Below are 26,926 nucleotides of genomic sequence, written 5' to 3' on the forward strand. Positions count from 1 at the left end.
TGCATTTATTTATCACCACTGCCCTCCCATACATATCTCGATTTTCCCATCAGCAACACAAAGTACAAGGATGTGTTCAGTTTCACTACAGCTCTTCGCGTTTACAAGTGTGCAGCGCTGGCCTTCGGAATGCCCTTCTGATTGGCTGAGCCAATGTCAGTGACATCAACCAACTTACTTTTGATTGGAAGACTGGTTGCTGGGACTGTAGCGTTTGCAGGAAGTCACTTAACTGTTTGCGAGCTGGAAAATGAAACTGAAGTTCTCTTTTGTCGTAAGAAGGAACGCAACCGAGTAGGGAAGGTGTATCCCACAGCTCCGCAAGCTGGAACGTGAGCCAAGAGGCCTGGACCGGCTAAGGGATTGAGAGACACTCCCAGAGATGCGCGGCTGCTCCTTTCCAGCCTCCCGGCTGTTACCCTTTTAAATGTCAGCGTTCGAGGCTGTAGAGGTAGCACGAGGCATCGAAACAGAACTGTCGGATTGGCCGCACGCCTCAGTTCTAGACGCACCTCTCCACCGAAAGACTGTTCTGACTGGCAGAGGAAGAAAGTAAACAGAGTTGAATCACCCTCCCCACTGGCCAATTGGAGGGGGTTTGGATTGTGACGTGATGGGATTCTGCGAAATTGTTACTGAGCGAGAGAATGCCGGAACGGTGCGGACCGGCAAGAGCAGGGGCTCAGAAGCCGTCAGTGGACTGGGGGAAAAGTGTCTCTTAGACCTGGCGCTTGGTCCGGCCCTTGCCACCCACGTCCGGGTGGTTGGGTGAATGTACTAGGGCTTTGGCTGGACTGAAAAGGCGGCCGAGGGCGTGTACCTCTCTTGCAGTTTCCTCTCCCAGCGCCTCGGGGCGTTTTCGGTCGAATAAACTTGCGACGACCGCCACGTGTGGCATCTTTCCAGGGGAGCCGGCTCGGAGCAGACTGCGCGCCCGTCGGGCGGATTGCGCCCGGCTCTGGGCACCGGAGGCGGCGAGAGGCGGCAGCGCGGCGGAGCCCGGGGCCGTGGATCCTGCGTGCGGAGGCGCTGCCGGTTACGTAAAGATGAGGGGCTGAGGTCGCCTCGGCGCTCCTGCGAGTCGGAAGCGCCCCGCGCCCCCGCCCCCTTGGCCGCTGCGCCGCGCCGCGCCGCGCTCGTCGTCCGAGGCCAGGGCACGGCGAGCTGAACCTCCGCAGCCACCGCCAAGTTTGGCCGCGCCTCCGGGGCTGCTGTCGCCCGCACCATGTCCGCGGCCGCCTACATGGACTTTGTGGCTGCCCAGTGTCTGGTTTCCATTTCGAACCGCGCTGCGGTGCCGGAGCATGGGGGCGCTCCGGACGCCGAGCGGCTGCGACTACCTGAGCGCGAGGTGACCAAGGAGCATGGTGACCCGGGGGACACCTGGAAGGATTACTGCACGCTGGTCACCATCGCCAAGAGCTTGTTGGACCTGAACAAGTATCGACCTATCCAGACCCCCTCGGTGTGCAGCGACAGCCTGGAGAGTCCAGATGAGGATATGGGATCCGACAGCGACGTGACCACCGAATCTGGGTCGAGTCCTTCCCACAGCCCGGAGGAGAGACAGGATCCTGGCAGCGCGCCCAGCCCGCTCTCCCTCCTCCACCCTGGAGTGGCTGCGAAGGGGAAACACGCCTCCGAAAAGAGGCACAAGTGCCCCTACAGTGGCTGTGGGAAAGTCTATGGAAAATCCTCCCATCTCAAAGCCCATTACAGAGTGCATACAGGTTAGCGGCGTCTCCCTCTCCCACCCAACTCTCGGGTTAGTTAACCTTTGGCCGGGCAGCCTTCCTGGGCGTTAAAGGACACCACGCTCGGCCGAAAGGGTGCAAATACTTAGGATGAGATGCTGTTTAACTCTTTAAAATGATTGAACCGGTTAGAGACGGAAAGCTCACTCCTTAATCGTCCCCAGCCTCTAGAAGCCACGGAGAGCCTTAACCTGGCGGGCAGAGTGAGTGCCGAGTGCCAGCCGATGTGCGTGGCTTCATGGGGAGTGGTGCCGCCCCTCCCCTGTCCCGCCCCGCCCCCCCCAGGACTCCCGCACCCGGCGACTCTGGGGCCACCCCACTTGGACAGACGCTGGCGGGGGTTGGGGGGCACAGTCAAATGGCGTATCTTTTATTTTACTGTCTTGTGGGATTGCCGCGAAGTGGCCGAAACCTGGAGAAGCGGCGCACATTATATGGAACCTTTTAGGGATGACTAAGGGCTCGGTTAGCTGTATGCTTGCTACTTTTCAGGGCCTGCCAAGGTGGTTTTAAATTTGGCCAAGAGTCCCCAGAGAGGTTTAAAATAACACTGCTTCAGGCAGCAGAGAAGTTTGATCAAGTGATGGTTGGTTAACTTCACAACTAGTTAGCTTTTTTAATGAGATTTCAGAGTGGATTTTTTCCCACGTGATTTAGGTCGCACCCGCCACCCTGAATAGAGCAGTTAGTGAGGAGGTGTGGTTCTTGCCGGAGGTCAAGGCTGATGATAATGAACGTTGGGATGTTCTGGAGGCCCCGTGGAAGGGTCTCTCCCAGGGAGAGCCAAAGGCAGGGCTGATCAGATGCATGTGGCTGGTAAGACATCTGCAGTATAAAATGGGCTTTGGAGACTTATAGGAACCTTGGTCAGCCAATTCTGTTGGTTCTGTTTCACATATTCAGAAAAAGTTGGAAAGCATTCACACTTGACCATGCTGTCTCCCCATCTTTAATAAGGTTCCTTTACAGCTGCTGTTCTGATAAGGAAGCACAGTGCTTGGTCCTCTCATGAACTCCTTTCCCTCTGTCCTATAACACCATGTTTAAGAGGAGGTTGTTGGAGTTACTTGGAAAGTATTGTCGTTTTTTGGTGTAATTGTTGGTACTTTTAAGATGAGGCCCTGGGCCTGTGGTTTCAAAATGATCATTGGCTGGTTTGGTTTGGTTTTGCTTATTTAAAGAGAGGCCACGTAACTGCATCTCATATTTTATTTCCTTTGGAAAGTGCTTCTTGTGGAGGTGGCTGCTGGCACAGGAGTAAAGCTGAATTTCCTCCTCATGGTTAATGCAAAATCAGGTTCTCTTTGCGGTTGTCATCTAGGTTGCCGTAAAACAGCACATTTTCAAGTTTGTGTCTGTAAGGTTGATGTGCCTGGCTTGGGGGATGTGACCTTTAGCGAGGCTCCCAGGGTGAAGTAGGGGTATATTAACCAGAGGGTGTTACTCACCAACAGCTGTTGGGCGGGCCTGGCTGTGTCAGCCATGTTCCCAGAGTTCAGCTCACAGGGACACCCACTGCCACCTTGAGCAAAGGCACTTTCTCCTTCAGGGAGCTGCCCAGTTGTGCAGTTGGGGAGGCCTGCGGAGCTTCTCTGTTAGCTCCCTGAGTCTGTCCAACTCAGAAGAGCATTCTGGGCCGTTCTGCTGAGTGATTTTCTCAGGCATATAGAAATGGCTGCTAATGTGTGCGTGCACGCACGCTGCTCTTTAATTCTCCATGAGGCAAGTGAGCTCAGTTGTTTCAGGAGAACCTTTTACACAGTCCAGAGTGGAAAACGAAGTGAAGTGTTAATCCCATTTTATATGCTACAGTCAGTCTTTTGAAACTAGTGATGTGGTAATTGCAGGTGTCTTATTTATGTTTGGGGGCTCTGTAATGCTAGGACATGGTTGGACAAAAACCTCAGCCTCTGTAAAGACTGTCAGAAGTGTCCTCCTGCTAGAGAAGGTGTGTGCAAGGGATACTCTAAATAAGAGACTCGTAGGAGGTCTCATGCATTTGGAAGTTTCCCATTCAGCTTCCAGTTAGATTGTCTTTAGGGTGGGGTAGCATCTTGATTGAAAATTTTTTTTTAAATTTTTCTATTTTTTGCTGGTATTAAACCCAGAAGATGGTCAAGAGATAGCAATTGGAATGTCTGTATTTTGTGAAGACTTTTTAAGAACTAAAATTCCAGCCACACCCCCCCTGCACAATGTGGCCCAACCAGAATCCCTCCTGCTGCTTGCTCCTATCCTCCTAGAGTCTCATACAGATGCCACTTTTATAGAACCAGTGGCTTTATTTATATATTTATTTGTTTTGGCCACGCTGCATGGCATGCGGGATCTTACTTTCCTGACCAGGGATCGAAGCGCAGAGTCTTAACCGCTGGACCACCTGGGAAGTTCCAGAACCAGTGGCTTTAGAAGTTGAGACACTTAAAATTGTGTTTAGTTCAGTGCAGTTATTTCTAGAGTATCCTAAGAGAAAAGACCCCTTTGAGGTGGACTGAGGTGGGTTCTGATTTGTCCTTCTGTTTCCCAGTTGTGAGATGTTAACCTAGTTCAGAGTTTGTAAACTAGAGGTCTGCTGCGGAATTTGCTTTGCAAATTTGTTTGGCTTGACTAGCACAGGGTTTGTAAAGATTTTGTTACTAACATGGAAAAATCAGGATTTCCACACAAATCCAGATTTCTGGCTTCTCTGGAAAAATCGAATGAACTGGCAATACTGCGTCTGAATTCCCGCCCAGCAACAATTGGCTTGAACTGACGGTTCTTTATATGAGGCAGTGTCCCTTATTTTAATCATTTACATGGTCTCTGTTGGCATTTAAGTTTGCAGTCTCTTCTCTATTTGAGCCTCAGTTTCTTAATCCACAAGATAGCGTACTATCTCTGAACTTGGATTCTTGTGCAAAGATAATAGTTTGTGTGTACTGGGCAGAGCTTAAAATCAGGAAACATAGAAGAAACTTATTTTTAAGTAGTACAGTACTTTACATTTTCTAATACTGTGTTCAGTTTGTTTTTCTTCACCCTCTAGATCAGATATCTTCTCAGGTGATGTACCTCTAAAATTTAAGCAGTGGATCCATGGTTAATCTGAGAAAAAGTACAAGGAATATGAACTTTTCTGTCTCCAGACCTTTTGGACACTTCAGAGTGTATTTATTGTTTCTGATTAAGTATTAGACCCATTGGAGTACTTTTCCTGAAAACATACTGAGCTTATTATTTGAAAATGCAACCCATTTTAAGTTTATCTTGGCACACCCCACATCCACACGCCACCCCCCACCTCTGAGCACACACCCCAAATTGGCCTCCACAAACCCACACCCAAACCCACTGACTCCCCAGACCCTCTCCCACGTCCCCTCAGCCTCTCTAAGACCGCGAAAAGAAAAAAGGATTATCCCAAGTTTCCTAACTTTGTGGTCACCCTGCGCATGCACACAGGCACACCCACACACACATAGACACATGGGGGTATCTTTTGGAGAGGTAAACAACTGCATCCAAATTCCAGCTCAAAAGTCATCAGAACCAGCTGATGTAGAGTCATGCTAGGTTGCCATCGCAGTGATAGAAACCTTAGGCCTTACTTCCATGCCAGGTACAATTTTACTATCTTTTTGGAGGGACTTAAATCAGCTGTCCCCAAATGGTGACAATGGGTTGAGCTTAAGGGCACTGCTTACAGGATTCTGCAAACCAGAAAGCCCTAAATCCCAATCAGCACACCCCAGTTTTGTGGGAAAAATTTTAAAACAATGTGCTTTTTTAATAGGGCAGAAGGAAGTTCATGAAAAACAAGGAAAGACAAGAGCTGCAAAAGCAGCCAGCAGTGGCTGCTTCTGTTTCTCTTTATCCTGTTTGAACATTTCTCTGGGCTACCTAGAATATCTGGTGGAGGGGACCTGGGTAGCTCCCACCATGGAAGTTATCCTCCAAACAGGAAATAGATTTTCTGGCCCCTCTAGCAACGTCCATCACTGGCTAGCTCTAACTCAGGCGGATTTCCTTCCCTGAGACTAAAGTTTTAAAAGTTTGCTTATACAGGAGCCAGGCCTGCTCTGTGCCTTGTGAACTCTTCTTCCTTAATTGCTACAAAAAGCTTTGGAGTCAACTTTTTGGTTCGGGAGAGTCTAGTACCATCAGAGGTATGAGAAGGACCCACTTCCCTTACCCAGGAGGCAGGGGTTGAGGGACAGGGCAGGGTGTTGAAATGGCCTCTGGGCAGCCCATTAATTCGCCCCTGCCCAGTCTTTCCCACTTGCTCTTCTCTTCCTGAGTAGAAGGGAGGCCCTGTGCCTTGGTCCTGAAGGAAACCACCTCTCTGCCCCCTTCTTCTTTCCATAATGCTCCCCAAAGTGATGTAGAGTGGTATTTCATAGCCTGACATGCTTCATCCAAGATGTATTTACAATTAAGTCTGAGTGGGGCCTGCATAGATCATCGTTTTGCCACCTTTTCTTCCACTTTCTCTCCCCTAAGGAGATTAGCCATTTTTTCCCCTGTAATTGTCCTCCCCATGACATTTTAGTACCACAGACATACTGTAGAGCTGCTTATGTACTCTGCCCCTTTATAAGGCCACAAACCATTGTAATAGCTAAGACTTTTATAACCTGCCAAAGAGACAATCTTTGCCCTGTGGGGGCGATTTCACCCCCATCCCCATCCCCAGTGAGACTGTCTAGACCTAGGCTCATGTAACCTGTCGGGGAAAAAATGAGAGCAAAGGACTGCAAACAGGCTCTAGCTGTGGAGGATGATAGGAGTCTAAGAATTGCAAAGATGTCCTGCAGGGTTTGCTTCTGGGTTTCAGACAAGAGGCTAGAGGCTCCCTTGCTTCCAAGGAAAGATGGCCCACAGCTGCTTGAGCCCCAGCTCACTGCTGTAATCTCACCCTGGGGACTGAGGCCTGTGAGGGGGCCTAACAGCTCGTTATTCCTGGTCCTGGAGGTAGGAAGGACCAGTTGCTCCCTCCTCACTTCCCTCCCCCCCCACCCCATCCTTCATCATCCTGCACCTAGCTGCCCTAGCAAGACAAAGCGGGGTTGCCTTAGAAGAACTGCTGCTGCTGCGGGATTACTGTCTCACAACAGAAAATACAAGTGGGGTAGAATTACAGATTGAAACCATTGTTTCCCGTGATTTTCCTCTCAAATCTGTGAGTGGTGAGAAGAGAGAGGGGAGGAATGCAAGTGGAGCCTGGGTCAGGGAGGGAGGTACCAGAGTCCACAGCATGCTGTTTTGACGGTAACACCCCATTACCTTCAGACGCAAAGATGTAACCTGAGGGAAATCAGTTCTTGAGACTCTGAACATAAGGGTCAGATATACATTCCTGGCTCAACTGTCGACGCTTATCCTAGGAACTAGTCATTCTGCAATGTCTGTGGGAAATTCCCCGATTTAACTTCCCAGGGAGAAACATCATGTGACATATTGGGAAAGTGGCTGACAATGGTCTTCCTTAAAAAGCTCACTGAGAAAAAAAGTGGGTGGGTGATTTCCCAGTATTCACTCGTTCGGGAGCCCCTAAAGCAACCTGACGTGGTGCCCTGGTTAGAGTCGGATTTCTTGACCATCATTTTGATTTCAGAATGCCTTATGATCGTGAGCATACTTGATTTAAAAAAAAGAAAAGAAAAGCCAGCTTTGTCAATTTTGTTAGTCTTCCAAAAATTTTTTCCAGTTACTTTTTAAATTTTCTTTCCTCCTCTTGTCTGTTCTCAGGCTTGGAGAAAGAGCTTGCAGCATTCCAGGCCTCTGCTGCTAGAATCCTCCCCCACGTCCGACCCTCCCACCTTTTCCTAATGTTTCTCCAGCAAGCCCCGCCCCCACTGAAGAGCGTAAATTAGTGCCTAGTAATTGGTACAAAGGCAGTTTCTGTTTCTATGCAACACATGCAAAAAGGAGGGGCAAAGGAAGGAGAAAAGCCCACAGACAGTTAAAAAGGGAAAGAAATGGGATCCTCTGCTGTGGTCTTTGAGCAGTCCTGTCTCTTGCTCTGCCCCACTTTTTGTTGGGAAGTTAGTCACAGGCCTAAGCCCAACTCAGAGCATATGGTGTAAGCAGTTGTTAGTATCAAAAGAATAGAATTTGGATGTTGGGAGTGACCTTGAGAGGTCATCACATCCATCATTTTGTCTGTAAAAAAGTGAATGCTTTTTTTTTTTAACCCTCTCAGATAGATGAGGATTGTTCCATTGAAGCATTGGGGGTGCTCTGGAGGGTTTGGAAGCACACCAGCAGGGTTCAAAGTCTGGCTCTCTGCCTTGGCAGGCACGTAACGTTGGGCAGAGCGTAGAAGCTACCAGAGCCTCAGTTTCCTCAGCAGCACAATGAGGACATGGGGTCCTTGGAAGTTGAAGTGCTCCAGGCCGGAGCTTAGCCAAATGGAGATCTTCCTTCACTGTGAATTCTTTGCAGTTCTTAGGTTTGGATTCCTTTCCCCCATGGTCTCCTGAGGATTTTTCAATCTGGTTAACATTTTTTTGTTTTGTTTTAACCTTGGTTTAAAGAGCTGCTTTGCATTAACCAAATTAACGGAGTGAAAGGGCAGAGGGGGAGTCAGTCGGGGGGTGGGGGTGGGGGAAGCTCTGCCCTTTTATTATGGGAGCGGCCAAGGCCATTGCTTGTGGGATTTCCTACTCCTCCCTTCCTGGAGCCCTCCCGAAACTTTAATACCTTTTTGGTGCTTTAAGGCCAGGAGTAGACATTTGTCTTATCCCAGCCTCAAATGGTCCCCTCAGCAAATAATAGGACTAACGTTAGTTATTATTCATAGAGAATGCCTTTCCCACTAAGGGAGTGAGAGGCATCCATTTTTCATGCGTGGGATTTTCCAAGGCATCCTTTCTATTTGTGATTAAAGCCCATGTTTACAACGGTGCACCGGCAGGCTTCCCTTGTAATCTCAGTTTATCAGCCTTTCGAGTCTTGAGATGAGCATTGAACATCTGGATCTGAAATCTAAAGGTTCTAGAGCTGCAAGAACCAGTAAGCTCACCATCTAAGCCCAGGACCACTGGGCATGTGAATTTTTTTTTTTAACCAAAATTGAAAATGATCGCAAATTTGAACAGCAGAATGGAATTCGGCCCTGATTGAGCCCTTTTTTTTGTTTTTTTTTGAAGTGAGGACTTTATTTAAATAGATTAAAATAAAGAGACGGGAGCTTGAGTCATACAAAACTAATGACAAGGATTTGAAAAGCAGGCAGCAGTATTTTGTATTAAACAAAGTGTGAACGTTTTTCCATGGCGAGTCTCCGTTGTTTTAGAAGTGCCTCCCAGAGGACCTGACTTGAACCGAAGTGGGGCAGTGAGGCAGGCAATAGACAAAAGCACAAAAATCCTGCCTGAGAATTATGGACATTTAATAACTGGAAGGAATCTTACAGATCCTCTTTCATCAGAGAGATGGAGATTTTTACCATCTCTCCCTTCCAGGGAGCCAGCTTTGATGAGACAGAGGCAGTCAGAAAAGCAGAGTAAGGCCTGTGAGAAGGAAACCAGGCCACCCTAAGGAACTTGGAGATGAGGGGTCTCCAGAGAGGTCTCTACCTTCAGCAGGGAGGCAGTAGGTAGAGCCAGTAGAACACCGGCTTAGGGGTCCCTCCGACCTGTGTTTGAATCCTGCTTCTGCCACTTTCTAATTATGAGAACTCTCTGAGGCTCAGTTTTCCCATCTGTAAAATGGAGTTCAGTAATTATATATTCATAGAGTTTTTATGAAACTTAATTCAGATGAGGTATTTAATGCATTTAGCACAGTGTCTCCATATACTAAGTATTACAATTAAAAATAATCTACATGTGTTGGCCAGAAGCCCTTGAGGTGCTTAGAATTTTTGTTTACAGTTCCACATTAATCCAGCAGCAGCTCATTCATTTAAATAATACTTGTTATCGAGTAACTGTTACATGCAAAGAGGTGTGCTAGATGTTGACAGCAGGTACTGTGAATGTTGTGGATAATAATAGTGTTGATAGTAATAATAATTATAAATTATTAATACTAGTAATAATGCTATTGATAGTGACAATAATGAAGCATCCAGCATGTATTACACTCCAAGTTCCAAGCCAGATGGTTTACACACATTGTTACATTTAAACTCCCAGAAGTCCTATGCGATAGGAAGGTACTCTTATTCTCATTTTATAGGAGGAATTGGAGTTAGTTAACTTAGTCCAAGGTTACTCTGAAGTTTTCCTACTATGTTTCTAGGTGCTTGGAGTTGCACCATGAATGGTTGTTGACGAGGACTCCTTGGGTTTTTGCCAGTAGTAAGAGACCCTGTGTTTTGCATGGCTCTCTTGGATTTGGCCCCGAAGCCACCATTGTCTCTACTCTTGGGTTCTAGCTCTGGCTTCTGGTTTGTTTTTATGAAGCTTGGTGAGGAATACCTTCAGAAATCATGGACCTGGCCAAACCTATCCTGTATTTTCCAGTAGCTATCCAGAACCTTCATCCTTCCAATTGAAAAAGATCCCATTTGTGGGTCCACAGCTGTTTTAATCAAGCCTCTTGGTTGTAAGGAACAGAACCCAAACTTGGACTGGCTTAGTAAAAATGAGAACTTCATAGGTTGCCATTTCCACCGCCTTTGGGGTCACTCTAGTGTTAGGGATCTCTGGATACAGGTGGTCAGTGCCTTCCTCTCTCCCTGGCCCAGCCTTGCTCTCCTCTGCTTTGGCTTCATTCACCCGCAGGCTGTCTCTGAACGGTGGTAAGATAGCTGCCAGCAGTTCGGACTTCCATCCTGCCGATTCAGCAAGCCCTGTGGAAAGACAGTTCCCCTTTCCTAGTGATTCCAGCAAAAGCCCCAGGCTTCAGGCTTCAGAACACAGAATTTTGTGCCTGTCCCTGAACTCAGTCACTGTGGCACAGCTGGGTCACATCCAACCTCTGGGCCTGGGGTGTGGGGTCGCCCGCCTGGAATTACGTAAACTCAGAGTGAGGAAGGAATGGTTTCCAAAAGGAAATTCAAGGTGTGCTGTTTATCACCCCAAAGAGGCAATAGGTGCCAGACAGGCAAAACCAGCAGCTGTTCATTCGATCCACCCATTTAGAACTACAGACAGGATATTCCCAAAGGCAGAGTTTGACAAAATGAGAGAGAGATTAGTATGACAACAATTTCTCTCATTTTTCTCCCCTTTGAAGAGAAAGAGCTCTGAACTCTCTCTGGAGTTCAACCTATAAGATAACTGTATACTAAATATTCTTTGTAAAAGATAGATTATTTCAACACGTATTTCTTATCGTCAGGATCAGCCCCATAGGCCCTGCTCAGTGGATGTTCTAGAAGCCAGTACCCAAAACCTCACACGGAACACGTATAGCGGCAACAATGTGATCAGTGGCACCGTTCACTTGGTCTTAATTCCAGTCGTCTATTTTAATGCCCAGAGAAATGAATTGTGTTTACATGAACGTTTGTCACCCTGTGTGCTAATAGAGAGAGGCCTTGTCTTTACAAAGACGAGCTGTTTATATGGTGGTTCCCAATGGGATTCAGAAATCTATTCGGTGTACGTAATGCCCAAAAACACCGCAATAAATCGTAAGAGGCAAAAATTAGATCTTAAAAATAACTTAAAAAAACATATAAAAATGACTTAAATCCCTATGCTGTCGTAATTCTACAGTAGTTTTGTACCATTGCTGTTTTAATGAAAATAAGCAGAATGACAAGCAAACAGCTGCTTTCCCCCGTGGGTGTTGCAATTCATACCCATGGCCAGCCACAGGATGCTTGTCTGCTGAGCATTGCCCACCGAAGCGGGGGTTCCCAGTGTGAAAGAGACAGTCTGCACCTCTGACCTGAGTCATGTTTTCTCAGTGCCCTGCTTGCTCCCAAACTTCAAAGCGCTGTCCAGGAACGCCTGCCCCAGGAGGGCTGAGGGAGTCAGGCAGGGGCTGTTTGGTAAGAGCTGGACAGCTCAACCCTGCCGTTCTTCGTGGTCTTTGGTGACAAACACCAGACTGTATGAATTAGTGGCTCACTCCGTAAAAGCTGGAAAAATGATGTGTTGATGGCGCATGTGGCATGTGTGAGTAGGATCTGTGGTCATCGCAGCCTTACTCTCATGCCAGCAGTGTACAGAGGTTGAGCCCGGAGAGAAACAGCTGGAAACCTGATGCTGGAGCACCGTCACTAGTCACTCTGGGTCACTGCGAGTGCCGTGACCTGAGTGGCAGGTAGAGGAGGCATCCACTAACCAGACAACAGCCTCCTGTGTCTTCCTGGTTTGCTCATTGTCTTTTCTGAGCCAAAGAGAACTGAGTTCTCTTGAGCCCCCCTGCCCTCCCCACCATTTCTGCTGTTGGTGGACAAACTTTATCTTGGCAATTTGGGGTCTCTCAGTCTCTTTTGTGTTAAGTTTTATTCTCTTTTGGGTACATAGTCACAAAATCAGAGTTCTCTCTGTCTCTCCTTTTGCCTTTCTTTCTCCTGGGAGTGATCTACTTGGTGGGCAAGAGCCTCACCTCTTCTTCCGGCATCATGGAAGGGCTGTCCGTGTTGCGTGCCATCCTTTGACCTTGCTGGTCTCCCCCAGGGTGCCCTATACCAGCTTGGGTCCTGGTCCTCAGATGAAACATTAGGAGGGGTGGAAACTTAGGCAAACACTTGAGACCCTTTTCTCGGCGTGGCTACCCAGCTCCTCAGGTGCCCTGGTGTGTGTGGCGACTTCCCTAGAGAGGCTCAGACAGGCTCCAGGCATGCCGTGGGCCAGGCAGCAGTGGTCGGCCTCTGGGACTGCCCAAGACTGTTTCTAATAGGAGAGTCCAGAACGCTTGCACTTCTCAGACCTCTGTATCTGTTCCCTAAACACAGCTCCTCCAGTTTCTCTCCCTATAGCTCAGGTCTTGCTACAAGCTCTGGCAAATTAAGAAAATTTGAGGATTTCAGGGTCTGCTTTACATTTTTAAAGCTCTATTTTGAAACCTCAAGCTTAGCAGCAACTTACTTGTTTTAAACTGTCTCTTCCCTCCCCGAGGCAATGCATCTGGAAAGGAGGGCCTGGGAGTAAGAGGATTAGAAAAACACGGAAAAGGCTGTCTCTACATTTAGTTAAGGCCTGTGTTCTGCTTTCACCTCTAATCTTGTTCAGTGCTCAGAACTGAAGCTAGAATTTGAAAACTGGTTCTAAGGATGTCCTTGGGCGAGTCATTGGCTCTCTGAGTTGGCTTCATCGGAAACAGGATGGGTTTGAATTAAGGTGGTCATAAAAATAACCCAGAATGCAAAGATTCAAAGAATCTACGTTCTCAGCATAGCTTTGCCATCAAACTTACATATCCTGTTCAATGTTTAGTGCCTAGTAGGTTATTTATTTACTATTTCTCTTTTCCACAAAGAACTGGGCAGAGGCAGTACAGGCTGGGGTGGGAGGAAGAATGCAGTCATGGGAATTGGCTAATCTGGGCCTGGACCTAGCTGTGTGGACGTGGGTAGGTCACCTTACGTCTCTGCCATTTCAGAGTTGCTGAGCTGGGGGCCAGGTAATGGAGACATCAAGGCATAATGATATATCTCTTGCTGGGTTGAGAACCTAAAGAGTCAAGACTCTATTGTCTGTTGTCTTCCTTTCTGAGGCCCTGGCACATGTGCCATCTCACAGATCAGTTGAGAATGTGGGAATGTGCAAGCAATATTCGGACAGGCTTGCTTCCAAATAGCTAGGCACCAGCTTCCGGTGAGGAAGTACTGCATGGCAGACGTTACGGACACCCACTTCCCAGTTCAGAACCTCAAGTATGGAGACAGGCTGCTTTCCACAGATAATCACAGGGACCAGGAAGTAAAATCTCACATCCAGACTCTATAGTGAGTCCGTTGTATCAACAAATGAAATGTAAAAGGAAACCAAATCACAAGAGGGATTCAGAGAGAGAGGCCAGGAGCAAACCATAATGTGATGGGATGGCATTCAGGCAGGATTCTTCTGAAGCTATCAAGAATTTTTATCTTTTTAGGACACCTACCTGTGTAGGTAGTAGCAACATTTCTGGCGAACAGGAGGCTTTTAATTTCTTGATTTTTGAGTTTGATATTAATTGGAATGATTTATGCAGGGAAATGTAGAATTGGCTGTACCCAGACGATGCAAGTGTATGGGTGCTTCTGCACTTGGGTGTGGAAATGAAAAACAGTAAAGCAAAGCTCACATTTTTGTACCTGCAGGTTAGCATTGCTTTCCCATGGGGAAGGAGGACCGATGATAATGGACAGTGGGGTGTCAATGGCTTCGGGTTGCGGCAACACTGCGCTGGGCTCTGGGCTTTGTGTATCTGCGCCTCTTTCTCCCCCTGCTTCCTAAGGAGCCTGCTCCTTGGTGGGGCAGCCCTGCCATCGCTGCCTGTGTCACTTGGTATCTGAAGGGAGATTCCTGTCTCTTCTCAAGGGCCGTTTTCCTTTCACATATGGAAGAAGGAGAGGAGGAGGTGGGGGAGGAGTGAAAAAACACACGTAGCTTACTCTGAAAGTTTCTTACTTTCTAACAATTTGAGAAGGAAGCAGAAGGATTCTTTGCCTTTCTTTGGTCTTGGACACTGGAGTCTATTTCTCAATAGAGTGTAAACCACCCACCCCTCGAATGGAATCGGATCTTGATCAACCCATTGGTGGAAAAATTTGAACTCATATGCATCAAAACAGTTGTTACCTTTGTTTTGTGTAAGACTTTTCTGACTTCTCATTATAAAAGAAATTTGTACTTGCTTAAAAAACTCAGAAAACATAGGGGGAAATTACAAAAAGAAGTAGAGGTTATCCCCTCACCTGTAGATAACTATTGTTCATATTTTGCATATATTCTTCCAGGATTTTTCCTCTCCTTAGAAGTTCACACACATACACAGCAGATCATGCACTGCTCTTTTCACTTAGCCATGTATTGCTAACATCTTCTGTATAGAATAATCTAGTACCTTTTTAACAGGCACATATTATTCCACTGTATGGAACACTAAAGTATTAAACCAGTTCTTTATTGTTAGACATTTAGGTTGTCACCAAGCTTTACCTTTTATAAACAATGTTGGTATCCTTGTATATTTTTGTGTTCCTCCCTAATTGTTACCACAAATAATTCCTGGACAAATGTATTGCCAGGTGGTCCTGGAACAATTCTGATTTCCACCCATGCCTATTTCCTCATGCCACCATCAATGATAGGTATATGAACATACTTTTTAACACTTTTACCAGCCTGATGTGTATTTCATTGGTGTCTTGATTGGCATGTTTTGATTACTTATGAGATTGACTATATTTTCATATATTTATTAATTGGATGTTAGTAGTTCTTATTTCATAGATTACTTGTTTGCATCCTTGCCCAATTTTATTAAGTTGGGCTATTCATTTTGATTTGCTAGTGTCCTTTCTGTACCACAGATTTTAACCTTTTGTCATAGGCTACAATTTCCTTTATTTGTTCACTGTTTTGGTTCTTAAATTTTTTTTTTTTCTTTTTTTTGCGCTACACGGGCCTCTCACTGTTGTGGCGTCTCCCGTTGCGGAGCACAGGCTCCAGACGCGCAGGCTCAGCAGCCATGGCTCACGGGCCCACCTGCTCCGCGGCACGTGGGGATACTCCCAGACCGGGGCACGAACCCGTGTCCCCTGCATCGGCAGGCGGACTTTCAACCACTGCGCCACCAGGGAAGCTCCCCTGGTTCTTAAATTTTTTTACTTGTGTGTGTGTGTGTGTGTGTGTATATGTATCTTACCATGCAGAAGTTTAACATTTTTAAGTATTTTAAAACTATCCTTCAAATAGGGTACTGCCTTTGATTTCATGTTTAGGAAGTCTCTCCCTATTCCGGGATTCTAAAAATATTCACCTATATTTTCTTTTACCTTTATGGTTTTATTTTTTACATTTACGTGTACAGTAAATGTAAATAATTCCATTTGGAATTTAAGTGTAAGGTATAAGGGTAGGGATCCAGATTTAATTTTTTTTTTTTACCAGATATCTATGCCATTTATTGAATTAAACATTCTTTTCTTCACTGATTTGAAATGCCCATCCCTGTAGTCTTGGGTTTATCTTCAGACTTGACTCTGCTCCACTGATTTGTCTTTTCCTATGCTGGTATCGCACTATCTTAATTTTTGCAGCTTTAATCATACATTTTAATAACTGGTATTGCAAGTGCTCATTTATTATTGTTCTATTCCAAAATTGTCTTGGCAAGTGGAGGGTATTTATTCTTCCCAATGAACTTTAAAATAATTTTGTCAAGTTCAAGAAAAAAGAATTTCTATGGTGTGTGTTAATTTCATAGATGAATTTGTACAGAATTGCCATATTCAGAACATTGGGTCTTGCCATCAATGGGACATGGGAAATGTCCCATTTATTCATTTCCTTTCATATCGTAGTTTTATGATTTTCTTCATGCAGGTCCTGAACTTTATTGGTGGGCTTATCCTGACTGACTATGCTTAGCATATAAGAAAACCATTGCTCTTTTGTATATTTACACCTATGAATGCAATTTTTCTTCAATTATTTTATTGAAGTATAGGTGATTTACAGTGCTGTGCCAGTCTCTGCTCTGCATTTTTAACTTTTGTTATCTTAGACTTTCCAAATAGGAAGTTGTATCAGTTGCAAGTAATTCTTATTTTGCCTCCTCCTTCCCACAATTTACTTCTTAATTTGTTATCTAATTGCACTCACTAGCATTTCCTGAACAACGTTAAATAGCTACAGTGATTGGGGCAGGAGTCCATTCCTGCCTTGCCTGACTTCCGTGGGAATGTGGCCTTCATTTTACTGTTGACCCTGCTGGGGAAAGGTCTGAATCTGTATTTTCTATCCTGTTAAGGAACTATTTTGTTTTCCTAAAAGCTTTTATTAGGGATGGATGTTGAATTTTATCAGATATTGTTCTGCATTTATGAAGGCAAGATATGAGTGTGGGTGGGGGTGAATTTAACCTATTAAATGACATGTAATATCATTATGATTTTCCAATATCAAATTATCCTTTTATCTCTGGAATCCTAGTTGCTTTTTTGTAATTAAGAAAAACACTATTTTTCCTCAAGAAACAGCCTTGATTTTGTACATCTGTGCGAAGCTATGATTATTAATTGACATTTTTAGAGTTCTATTTTGAAAAGGAGGCCCAATTCCCTTAGATTTGTTTTACTAGATTGGGTTACTTTTCCTCAAAGCAGTGGAAGCTTCAGAGTTGGTATTTTTAACCCTCTTAAACCCAATTAAGTTTAGCCCATTTTGGGCTCTTCTGTGGAGTTGTGGGAGGAGAAGAGAGAGGATCAGAGGGGGGAGGGGGAGGGTCGACACCCTAGGCCAGGACTGCAATGGCTGTCCATCTGAGCTCTGGGGAGCTTGGACAGGGCTGGATATATCCAGTTAGCAATCCCCGTACTTGTCCTCATTCTCCCTCTATATGGAAAGCTCACCACTGTTCACTTCACGACTTTACCGAGAAGAATAAGCTTCACTTGACATCATCGACTAATCACCGGGTAGGGTGGAGGCTCCTTAAAAGCAATGAGCCATCAAGTTAGCGAGTGCATAGCCAGAAGGCCCCCCCTCCACTTCTCTTGAACCCACTGGAGACCCAGGAGAGTTCTGGAGGCCTGACCTGTCTCTGCAAAGAAAGCCTTTTACACGTTTGATGCAGTGTTCAGTAGCCGTTTTGATCCAGTATGTTTTATACTCAGAGCTGAGTCTGTCAGTGAGAGGCGCTGAGCTTGTTGCTGAAGGGGAAGGGAAGTGGTATATAAATAATGAGAATGCACAGAAACTTGTGCTGTTACCAGCTCTGCTCCAGTAAAGCAGACTTTATTGTGTCACTGCCTCTGGGTGTGTTTTCCTGTGAAGGCCAGAAATAAAGCACGAGTACATGTCTGTTCTTTTTTATTTTTTTCCCCCAGGAGGATGGTAACTCTCTCATTAATACGAAAGACAAGTTTAAATATTCTTTAACTGTTAGTTGCTTTACCATATGATTTGTTCTGTATAAAGAAGGTTAACCATTCTTTTGGGGGCCTTAGCCTTGAGCTGAAAGGAAGGGCCTGGGGCTTCCCTGGTGGCGCAGTGGTTGGGAGTCCGCCTGCCGACGCAGGGAACACGGGTTCATGCCCCGGTCCGGGAAGATCCCACATGCCGCGGAGCGGCTGGGCCCGTGAGCCATGGCCGCTGAGCCTGCGCGTCCGGAGCCTGTGCTCCGCAATGGGAGAGGCCACAGTGGTGAGAGGCCCGCGTACCGCGAAAACAAAACAAAACAAAACAAAAAACACGTATCTTTTTCTAGATACCTTAATATGTGTCTATCATTAACTAACACGTGGAAATGCATCCTATAGTATAGGTTGTATGCAAACTCTCCACTGGGTTAAAGAGGTGGATGATTTCATAGGGCTGCAAATTGCAAATCCCCAAGAAGAATCCAGGTCCCCTGAACACACACTGCTTGGCTCGCACAGTGTTTCATCAAGTGTCGAATGTGAATGCCTTTATGTGTGGAAAGTACTCCCCAGTTGGCCCCAGATTCCTCTACAATCCATGGTCTAATATACTTGGCATTTCACCCACTTTTCTTATGTGTCTGGCTCCTGAAAACATTTGGAATTACAGATTCTGGTGTACACTAGATAGAAATTCAGGCCTGCAGGTTGAGATCAGGGGTCGCCAACTTTCTATAAAGGACCAGATAGTAAATATTCTAGGTTTTGTGGTCCGTACGATCTCTTATCACTACTCAACACTGCTGTCGTAGTGAAAAAGCAGCCATAGGTAATACATAAACAATGAGTATGATTGTGTTCCAGTGCAACTCTGTATGCGGACATGAAAACCTGAATTTCATATAACTTTCCCCTGCCACAAAATGTTACTGTTCGGTTTTTTTCAACCATTTGGTAAAAACTAAGTATAGGAATGGTGTTTATTCCAGCAGGTCAGATTTGACCTATGGTCCATAGTTTGCTAACCCCTGATTTAGATCATTGACCAAAAAGCCCCTAATGCTTTTCCAAAGGATCTGAGAAAAATCAAAATGATTCTAGAGCTTTTAGACCAGCAACTCACTTCCAAGTAGATCTATTTTTAAACGCTTGGAAACTGTAAGCTTGAATTATACACGTTATATGAATCTAACAAAGGCTACTGTTGGCTCTTATTTGCTCTGGGCTCTGTGGGTGACCCTGTGTCTCTGAAGCGCTCAGGGAAAAGGATGCTAGGTCAATGACAGCACCTGGATTAGAAGCAATGAGAACAATCACATGCCAACTGTGAGGGGCAGTGAAGAGTGTGTAGCCATAAGCTAGACCGAAAGGGAATCCGATGGGAATGGACCCTGATTACACTTGAAATCTTTGTAAATCATAAGCATATAAATGCTTAATAGATCTCCAGTACATGCAGCTGATTCAGGCTTCATGACGATTTTCCACTATCACTTCCATCTTGTTAAAACAAGGGGTGCCTTATTTCTTTTCCAGTCTTAGCACACAGTAGAGTGGTCTTCTGACCCATTTTTCCCACAATGGACACAGATCCGTTCAAATAAATTAATCTCCCCTCATGACTCGCTTGAAAGAAACATGTGCCGGTGAATAACTAAACCACATTACCACTCCTTCAAGGAAACAACCTCTGATGGGTGTCTGTCCTAACAAGTGTTGAGAAAACACAGAACTTTTCCTTGTCATTGTTTTCCTCCCCACCAAATCATCAAGCAGTGGAGAGAGGGCTTCAGGAAAGGGACAACAGACAGGGGTTTTTGGTCTGTTGTTTTTTTTTTTTACAACTTATCACGCTATGAATTCTAACTATTCATTATATTTTTTAACATAACATGTTTAAAGAACACTTCTCCCATAGATTCTTCATTTGGGTTAGTGAGGACTTGGCTGCAGTCTGATTCAGAAATAGCCCGGAAATATTCCTGTGGTCTGGGAACTTCTGAGCGGGATTTGGTCACCTGCGCGACCTGGAGTTTGAGCAGACTCAGCGTGCGCACACGCACAGAGCTGAGGCCTTTACTAAACGCTTGACAGCACAAGGAGCACGGAGGTCAGACGGGATGTTGTCCTTGCCCAGCGAAGCTTAACCTTGTTGGGTTATGATAACCTGCATTTTGCCTTTTGCCCAAAAGTTCTGCTGAACTGGGTAAAAATGCTTTTTAATCCAACAGAAGTTGCAGAAGTGTAGTTTTCAACTCCATGTCATTGGATTTTTCAGAGGGTTCAGTCTGAAGCTCCTTTTTTCCTCTCCCTCTCTTTTTGGCCCTCTGAGTATACTCGTACAGCATCCACCTTGGGTAGGGCTCAGGGCTCACTGGCTTGCTATTGCCTTTTGCTGCTGTGGCTTTTCAGCTTAGAGCTCAGTGAGGAAATACTTATACTTAGACCTGTGTATAGTGAATCTGTTTATACAAATTTGTTTTGCCCACATCAGGTTTCCCATAAGAGCAGGTAGGTTGTACATGGCGTGATGGCTATATCTCTGCTTAGAGAACAGCAAGTAAAACCTTAGTCACGAAGGTGATAGAGGTATTTTGTTGTTATTATCCTTATTTTCACATCTCTGGCACAGGTTAGGAGAAGCTGGGGGAAAAGAATCATTTTTGGATGACTCAGATGCACCACGCTGGGCAGCTCCAGGCCCTTTGAGCCTCTCTCTGGGTCCCAGGAAGGTGAGAACAGGAGTGAGAAAAGATTCACTCCTCACACCTACCTAAGGAGTGTCTGGAGAGTTCTGTGGAAACCAGAGTCTGTGTCCTGAGTCTGTGAAGCAGCTGCTTTGGGCTGTGCTTGGAAAGGTGTGAGGAGTAGGTAGACAGGTGCTCAGAGCTGGGGGGTGGTGACAGTCACTCACAAGAAGAGCAAGCAAGACTCTGATCTTAAGCAGCTCTTTCTGCCTTTCTGCTTGTGTGTGTCCTGCCCAACAAACATGGACACAGACTCTCCCCTGCCAATGCAGGGGTCAGGAGGCCCCCAGTGCTGGCCTGATCATGTCTGGAGGGCAGGCTTAGCTGCGTTTTAAGTGGGACGGGGAGACAATAGCGTGAATCTGAGGAGAGCAACCGTAATGGGAGGGATGTGGAAACTCTGACAAGTGTTAAGCCTCATCTGTAAAATGGGCCACCTCCGTGGGGTGTCCTGTAAGAAGTCAGTGAGATAATGCGTGTGAAACCCTTAGTGCTGTGCCTGCGCTTATGTTATTATTTTAGAATTATGTGAGTTCTTCTTTTATGAGAAATACGGAAGAAACTGGGATTGTTTCAACTAGACCAGAAAAGATTAGAGAATGGCGTGATAGCAGTCTTCAGATAAGGGATTATTATGTGGCAGAGGGAAAAAACTAATTTTTAGTGTTAAGACAATATAACTTAAGATATGGCCTTCGCAGGAAGGCAGGTTTCACATCAATAAGAGTGTTTATTACAGGGATGCTCAGAAACAAGCAGGCTTCCTTGGCAGGTCAGGGGCTCTGCCACCGGAATTGCTCAGACAGAGGTTGGGTGGCCACACATTCAGGAGCTTAAGGGGAGATGCCTGCCTCTGGTGGGAGGTTGGTTGGATTAGATGCCCCAGTTCTCTTTCATCTGTACAATGCCAGGAAGTTTAGCAAAGGGCTAAGGTTTTTGACTCCTCGGAGAGAACTCGTGAAACCAGCAACCGTGTAGACAAAAACTGGAAAATATCGTTTCCAAGGCTCTTGGGGATCCATTGGGTACAAATAGCAAGCTCATTTACCTAGAGAAGATGATTCTCAGCAACTTCTTCATGGTATTACTTTGTTAGGGCTGCCATGACAAAGTACCACAGACTGGGTGGCTTAAACAATAGAAATTTACTTCTCACCGTTTTGGAGGCTGGGAGTCCAAGATTAAGATGTTGGCAGAGTCAATTTCTTCTGAGGCCCGTCTCCCTGGCTTGTAGCTGGCCGTCTTCTCCCAGCGTCTTCACACAGCCTTTCCTCTGCGAGTCTGTGACCTAATCTCTTCTTATAAAGACACCAGTCATTAGATTACATGACCTCATGTAACCTTAATCACCTCTTTAAAGACCCTATCTCCAAATACAGCCACATTCTGAGGTACTGGGGGTTAGGACTTCAGCCTATGAATGGGGGGCACACAATTCAGCCCAGAACACAAAGGAGTTATTTTCTGAGTCATGGGGATGGTTGACCAGGACTAGCCTGGAGAATTTCGGTTACACGTTCTTTAACCTGTATCCCTGATTCTCTTCTTTTAGGTGAACGGCCCTTTCCCTGCACGTGGCCAGACTGCCTTAAAAAGTTCTCTCGCTCCGACGAGCTGACCCGCCACTACCGGACCCACACGGGGGAGAAGCAGTTCCGCTGTCCGCTGTGTGAGAAGCGCTTCATGAGGAGCGACCACCTGACCAAGCACGCCCGGCGGCACACGGAGTTCCACCCCAGCATGATCAAGCGATCCAAAAAGGCGCTGGCCAACCCTTTGTGAGGTGCTGCCCACCCGAGCCAGGGAGGGACGGACCCGGAAGGACGAACTACTCCCAGCGAACAGACAGACAGGTGGGAACCACGGCCCAGAAGAGGCGCGCTGCCAGCACAGGAAGTCGCTGTTCTTTGGTCACTAGTCTAATTTTCCTCTCCCTGCGTTGTTTTTACAAAGCACATTGTAGCCTAAGATCAAAGTCAACACTTGGTCCCCCTTGCAGAGGCAACTCTGAAACGTCTCTGACTGTCGGAGGGAAGATAAATGCTTTTTTTTTTTCCTCTCCTTAATTTTCTTTTGGGGGTGGGTGGAGGGGTGGCAGGTGTGGGGAGGGGGTTAAAGCCAAGACTGGGGTAGAATTTTAAAGATTCAACACTGGTGTACATATGTCTGACTGGGTGAGTTGACTTGTAGCATCACGCAGTGATTCTGGGCCCTTTCTGCTTGCTGTCTCTCAGAATTGTTTTCTTACCTTTTAATGTAATGACGAGTGTGCTTCAGTTTCTTTAGCAAAACCACTCTCTTGAATCACGTTACCTTTTGAGATACGAAACGCCATAGCACAGCTGTCTTTATGCAAGCAAGAGCACATCTACTCCAGCATGATCTGTCATCTAAAGACTTGAAAACAAAAAAGTTACTTATAGCCAATGGGTAAGCAGTATGAATTTATACTAATCAAGACACACCTTTGAAAGGTTACTGTAAGTACAGAACTTTCAAACCTTGCTTTGTATGAATTGTACTTTTTGAACATAAGCTGCACTTTTATTTTCTAACGCAGAGGATGAATAAGTTAAATACATGCTTTAAGGATAGAAGCAGACATTCTGTTTGGAACCACGTTATAATCTGCTTATTTTACAGTATACACGTTTCCCTATGAAATCATGGCAGAGATGTGAGGGCAGAATATATACAACAGACGCTGAAGGAGAAGGAGGGTAGTATATATATTTTTTAATTTAAAAAAGAACAAACAATTTTAACTCTATTAACTTTTCCAAAATTTCCGGTCCTTTTAATTAACCTCTTCTTATTGTACCATAATGCCACGAAGGGCGAGGGCTTTGACTCTGTTGGGTTTTATTTGAATGGGTGCATAACAGTAACTAGCTCTGGAAACGTTTATTCTTTGGGGAAGAGGTTTGTCGGTTACCGTCCCATGTTCCTACAGAACCGCCACTTACAGGTGCAAGAGTTACGTAAAAGGAAAAGGGAGCTGAAATGTGAAAAGAAAAATAACATACCCCTATCAGTAGTGAGCGCTAAGGGAAGATACCACGATGATTTCAGAGGAGACTGCGCAAAATCATCCCTTTTGGAGAAGGAAGGCACATGGAACATATAGGAATGAAAACACAACACTGTATCTTTTACATCAGTAGCCTCACCACTATAAGATCTCGTATCCAGGGGTCTAAAATGGCCTCAACCACTATATGCATAATATGCCATTTACCTGAAAACTTAATTTTGGCCTTTACGTGGTCAGAAAAATGAACCGAGTTTTCATCGTTGAGAAGAAACCTCAAATAGGGGAGTCAGCAGTGATCGTGGGGGAAATGTTTACATATTCTTCTTTTTCATCAGAAACAACGTTTTCTGACAATTTTATCTGATATTTAAAACAGGGAGTTATGGTGCACTCTAGTTTATACGTGTGCTATGAGATGTGTTGTGTAAACCTGGGGTGAATTCATCATTTTCACCTGACACATGCTTGTTTCCAGTTCAGAACCAGTGTGGGCTCCTGCAGCCGGCATGGGTCACAGCTGACTCCAACTTCCAATACAGTAGCCATCACTAGCACGGTGTTTTTCTTTTGTTTGTTTAACCAGCGTAGTTGTATTAGTAGTTCTGTAAAGAGAACTGCTTTTAACATTAGGGACTGGGAGCAGTCCATGGGATAAAAAGGAAAGTGTTTTCTCACGGGAAAACATGTCAGGAAAAATAAAGAACACTTTCTACCTCTGTTTCAGATTTTTGAAACGCTTATTTTAAACCAAATTTTAATTTCTGTGTCCAAAATAAGTTTTAAGGACATCTGTTCTTCCATATGAAATAGGTTAGGCTGCCTATTTCTTACTGAACTCATGGAATGGTTCTGCTTGTGACCCTCTGCATGCTGCCTTTTAGTGAGTGAGGAGTTTGGCGTTGCCTAGCAACCCACTAACTTGTACAAACTCATCTTTCCCTCACAGAACGAAATGAAGGAAAACCAAGCAAAGTCAGTGAAAGACAATCTTTGTAGTTTCAGGAGTAAATCTACATGTGGCTTTTGTCCAGCACTTAGATGGTTGTAAATGCAGCAACTTGTTTTAAAAAAAAAATGCACAATTTACTTCCCCAAAAAAGTTGCTACTTGCCTTTTCAAGTCGTTGAAGAACACACATTTGATATTCTCTTATATGTTATAGTAACATAACGTATAAACTCAAGGCTTTTTATTCCTTGTGATAACTCCTGTTTTAAAATGTCACAAAACAGGAACCAGCATTCTAATTAGATTTACTCTATCAAGATATGGTTCAAATAGGACTACTAGAGTTCGTTGAACACTAAAACTATGAAACAATTACTTTTTATATTAAAAAGACCATGGATTTAACTTAAAAAAATCCAAATGGAGGATAGTAATTTTTGTTTACTTTTTTAACCAAACTGAATTTTTTGAAAGACTGTTGCAGGTGTTTCAAAAGAAAGAAAAATTGTTTTATCTAATACTGTAAGTAGCTGTCATATTCTGGAAAATTTAATAGTTTTAGAGTTAAGATAACTCCTCTCCTTGGTTAGGGAAGAAGAAAGCCCTTCACCACTGTGGAACGATGCCGTGGCTTTAAGGTGTAGCCCTACATCATGCTTCTTTTGAGAATTATATTTGGTATAGTTATAATTACAGAAACTGACTCGTTGTCAGTTTGCAGGTAGATTAAGCACAGTACTCATCACTCTGGATAGATTGAGATGTTCTTTCACAACAGATGAATGATCTGTAACACTGTAAGATACTGATCTTTACAACTGTTTAATCAGTTTTATTTTTGTACAGTATTAGTGACCTAAGTTATTTTGCTGTCCCGTTTTTGTAAATCAAATGAAATTATAAAAGAGGATTCTGACAGTAGGTATTTTGTACATATGTATATATGTTGTCCAAATAAAAATAATAAATGATAAAGATTGAATTGTTCCAGCCATTATGTGTTGTAAAAGGGGCATGTTCTTGTCATACTGGGCGTTACTTCTTTAACTTGTGATGAGTGCAAAGATGATTTACCCTAGGCCTTTCAACACGTGAGATATTTGTGTAGACATGTGTGTATTTACTATTCACAGACCTCTGAGGAAGTAGATGGAACGGAGGCCACGTGAAATCACTGTATTATACTGGAGGGGAATATTTATATTTCAGGTAAATCACTTAAAGAGGTTTATAAAGCTCATAACTGTTCTGGTGTGTGCCAGGAACTAGTCAGAGGATATTACTCAGATTGTTCTCTTGAGATATGATATTGATAAGAACACACAAGTTGAAGTCTCAAAGGCAAAACAATAGACCCATTAAACCAAGTGAAGATGAACACCAAAGTGTGTGTGTGTGTGTGTGTGTGTGTGTGTGTGTGTGTGTAATTTAGTCTAGAGAATCTAAAACCTGTCATTGTAGTATAATCTAGTATAGATATATACTAGCTAGCTAGTGTTTGTTAAGGTTTTATTGTATGCTAGTCACAGTGCCGAGTGTTTAGGACTTTTTTCTCATTTTATCTTTTCAGCAGCTCTGTACAGCTCCTTACAGAAGATACCATTGTTATCCACATATTTCAGATGAGGAAATTACTAACTTGCTAAAAGATACATCTAGTAAGTGGTATACACCATATTTAAATCTGGATCTGCTGAATCCAACCCTCCATCTGTCTATGCCTGCAGCAGGTTATTTGCATTTGACTCATTTTATTGAGCAACTGTTAGTGCCACACATTGTTGTCACTGAGGACAGGAAGGTGACAAAAACGTACCAGCTCTCTGCATTCAAGGAGTTTATGTGTTAGTGGATGGAAACACATAAGCAAGTAAACAAATTATCCATGTGATTTTGGATGGTGATAAGAATTATGATGGAAATAGAGTTGGGTGACTTGAGTGTTGGGGAAAGGCTACTTTAGAATGAGTCTCCCTGAGGGGACTTAAACATTTGAGCTGGGACCTGGGTGACACGGAGGAGCCAGGCCTACAGATGTAGAGGGAGTGAGGAGAGCCAGTACGAGGAGTTCGGCAGGACGGTGATCAGGATTTTGGAGGAACTCAAGGGGTGGCTGGAGTATAAACAAGGAAGATGAGAGGGGATGGGAAGTAGGGGTGGTTGGCACGGGCCATATCACGGGGCCTGGTATTGCAGGTTACAATGTGATGTTTGATTTTGATTCTAAGGGCAGGGCCGGGCAGTGTCATGGAAGTTTGCAAGCAGAAGAAGGTTATGATCAGATATATATTTCGAGAAGCTCTTTCTGAGTGCTGGGTGGAAAATGGATTTTAGAGGTGCAAGAGTGGAAGCAGGGAGACTAGCATTTGTCCGGGCAAGAAATGATGGTTATTTGGACCAGTGGAAGTAGGAAGAAGTGAATAGTTCCAAAAACACCTCTGAGGCAGAATCATTGGACTTGAAGATGTTAGGATGTCAGGGG

General features: G+C 44.8%; 1 protein-coding gene across 1 annotated transcript; it reads left to right on the top strand.

Moving 5' to 3' along the window:
- Positions 1–267: 267 nt before the first annotated feature.
- KLF9 (KLF transcription factor 9) lies at positions 268–25,421 on the top strand. Its single transcript, XM_060154989.1, has 2 exons — positions 268–1,730; positions 22,015–25,421. The coding sequence occupies exons 1-2, from the start codon at positions 1,226–1,228 to the stop codon at positions 22,242–22,244; spliced, it is 735 nt and encodes a 244-aa protein (XP_060010972.1). The 5' UTR covers positions 268–1,225; the 3' UTR covers positions 22,245–25,421.
- Positions 25,422–26,926: the final 1,505 nt, after the last annotated feature.

Source organism: Lagenorhynchus albirostris, chromosome 7 (genome assembly GCF_949774975.1).
Source record: "Lagenorhynchus albirostris chromosome 7, mLagAlb1.1, whole genome shotgun sequence".
NCBI lineage: Eukaryota > Metazoa > Chordata > Mammalia > Artiodactyla > Delphinidae > Lagenorhynchus > Lagenorhynchus albirostris.

What these genes read in the sequence shown, in the direction of transcription:
- KLF9 (XM_060154989.1), top strand. Translation starts at nt 1,226, where the DNA reads ATGTCCGCGGCCGCCTACATGGACTTTGTGGCTGCCCAGTGTCTGGTT. An exon ending in CCATTACAGAGTGCATACAG is followed by an intron (nt 1,731 to 22,014) that starts GTTAGCGGCGTC and finishes CTCTTCTTTTAG; the next exon opens with GTGAACGGCCCTTTCCCTGC.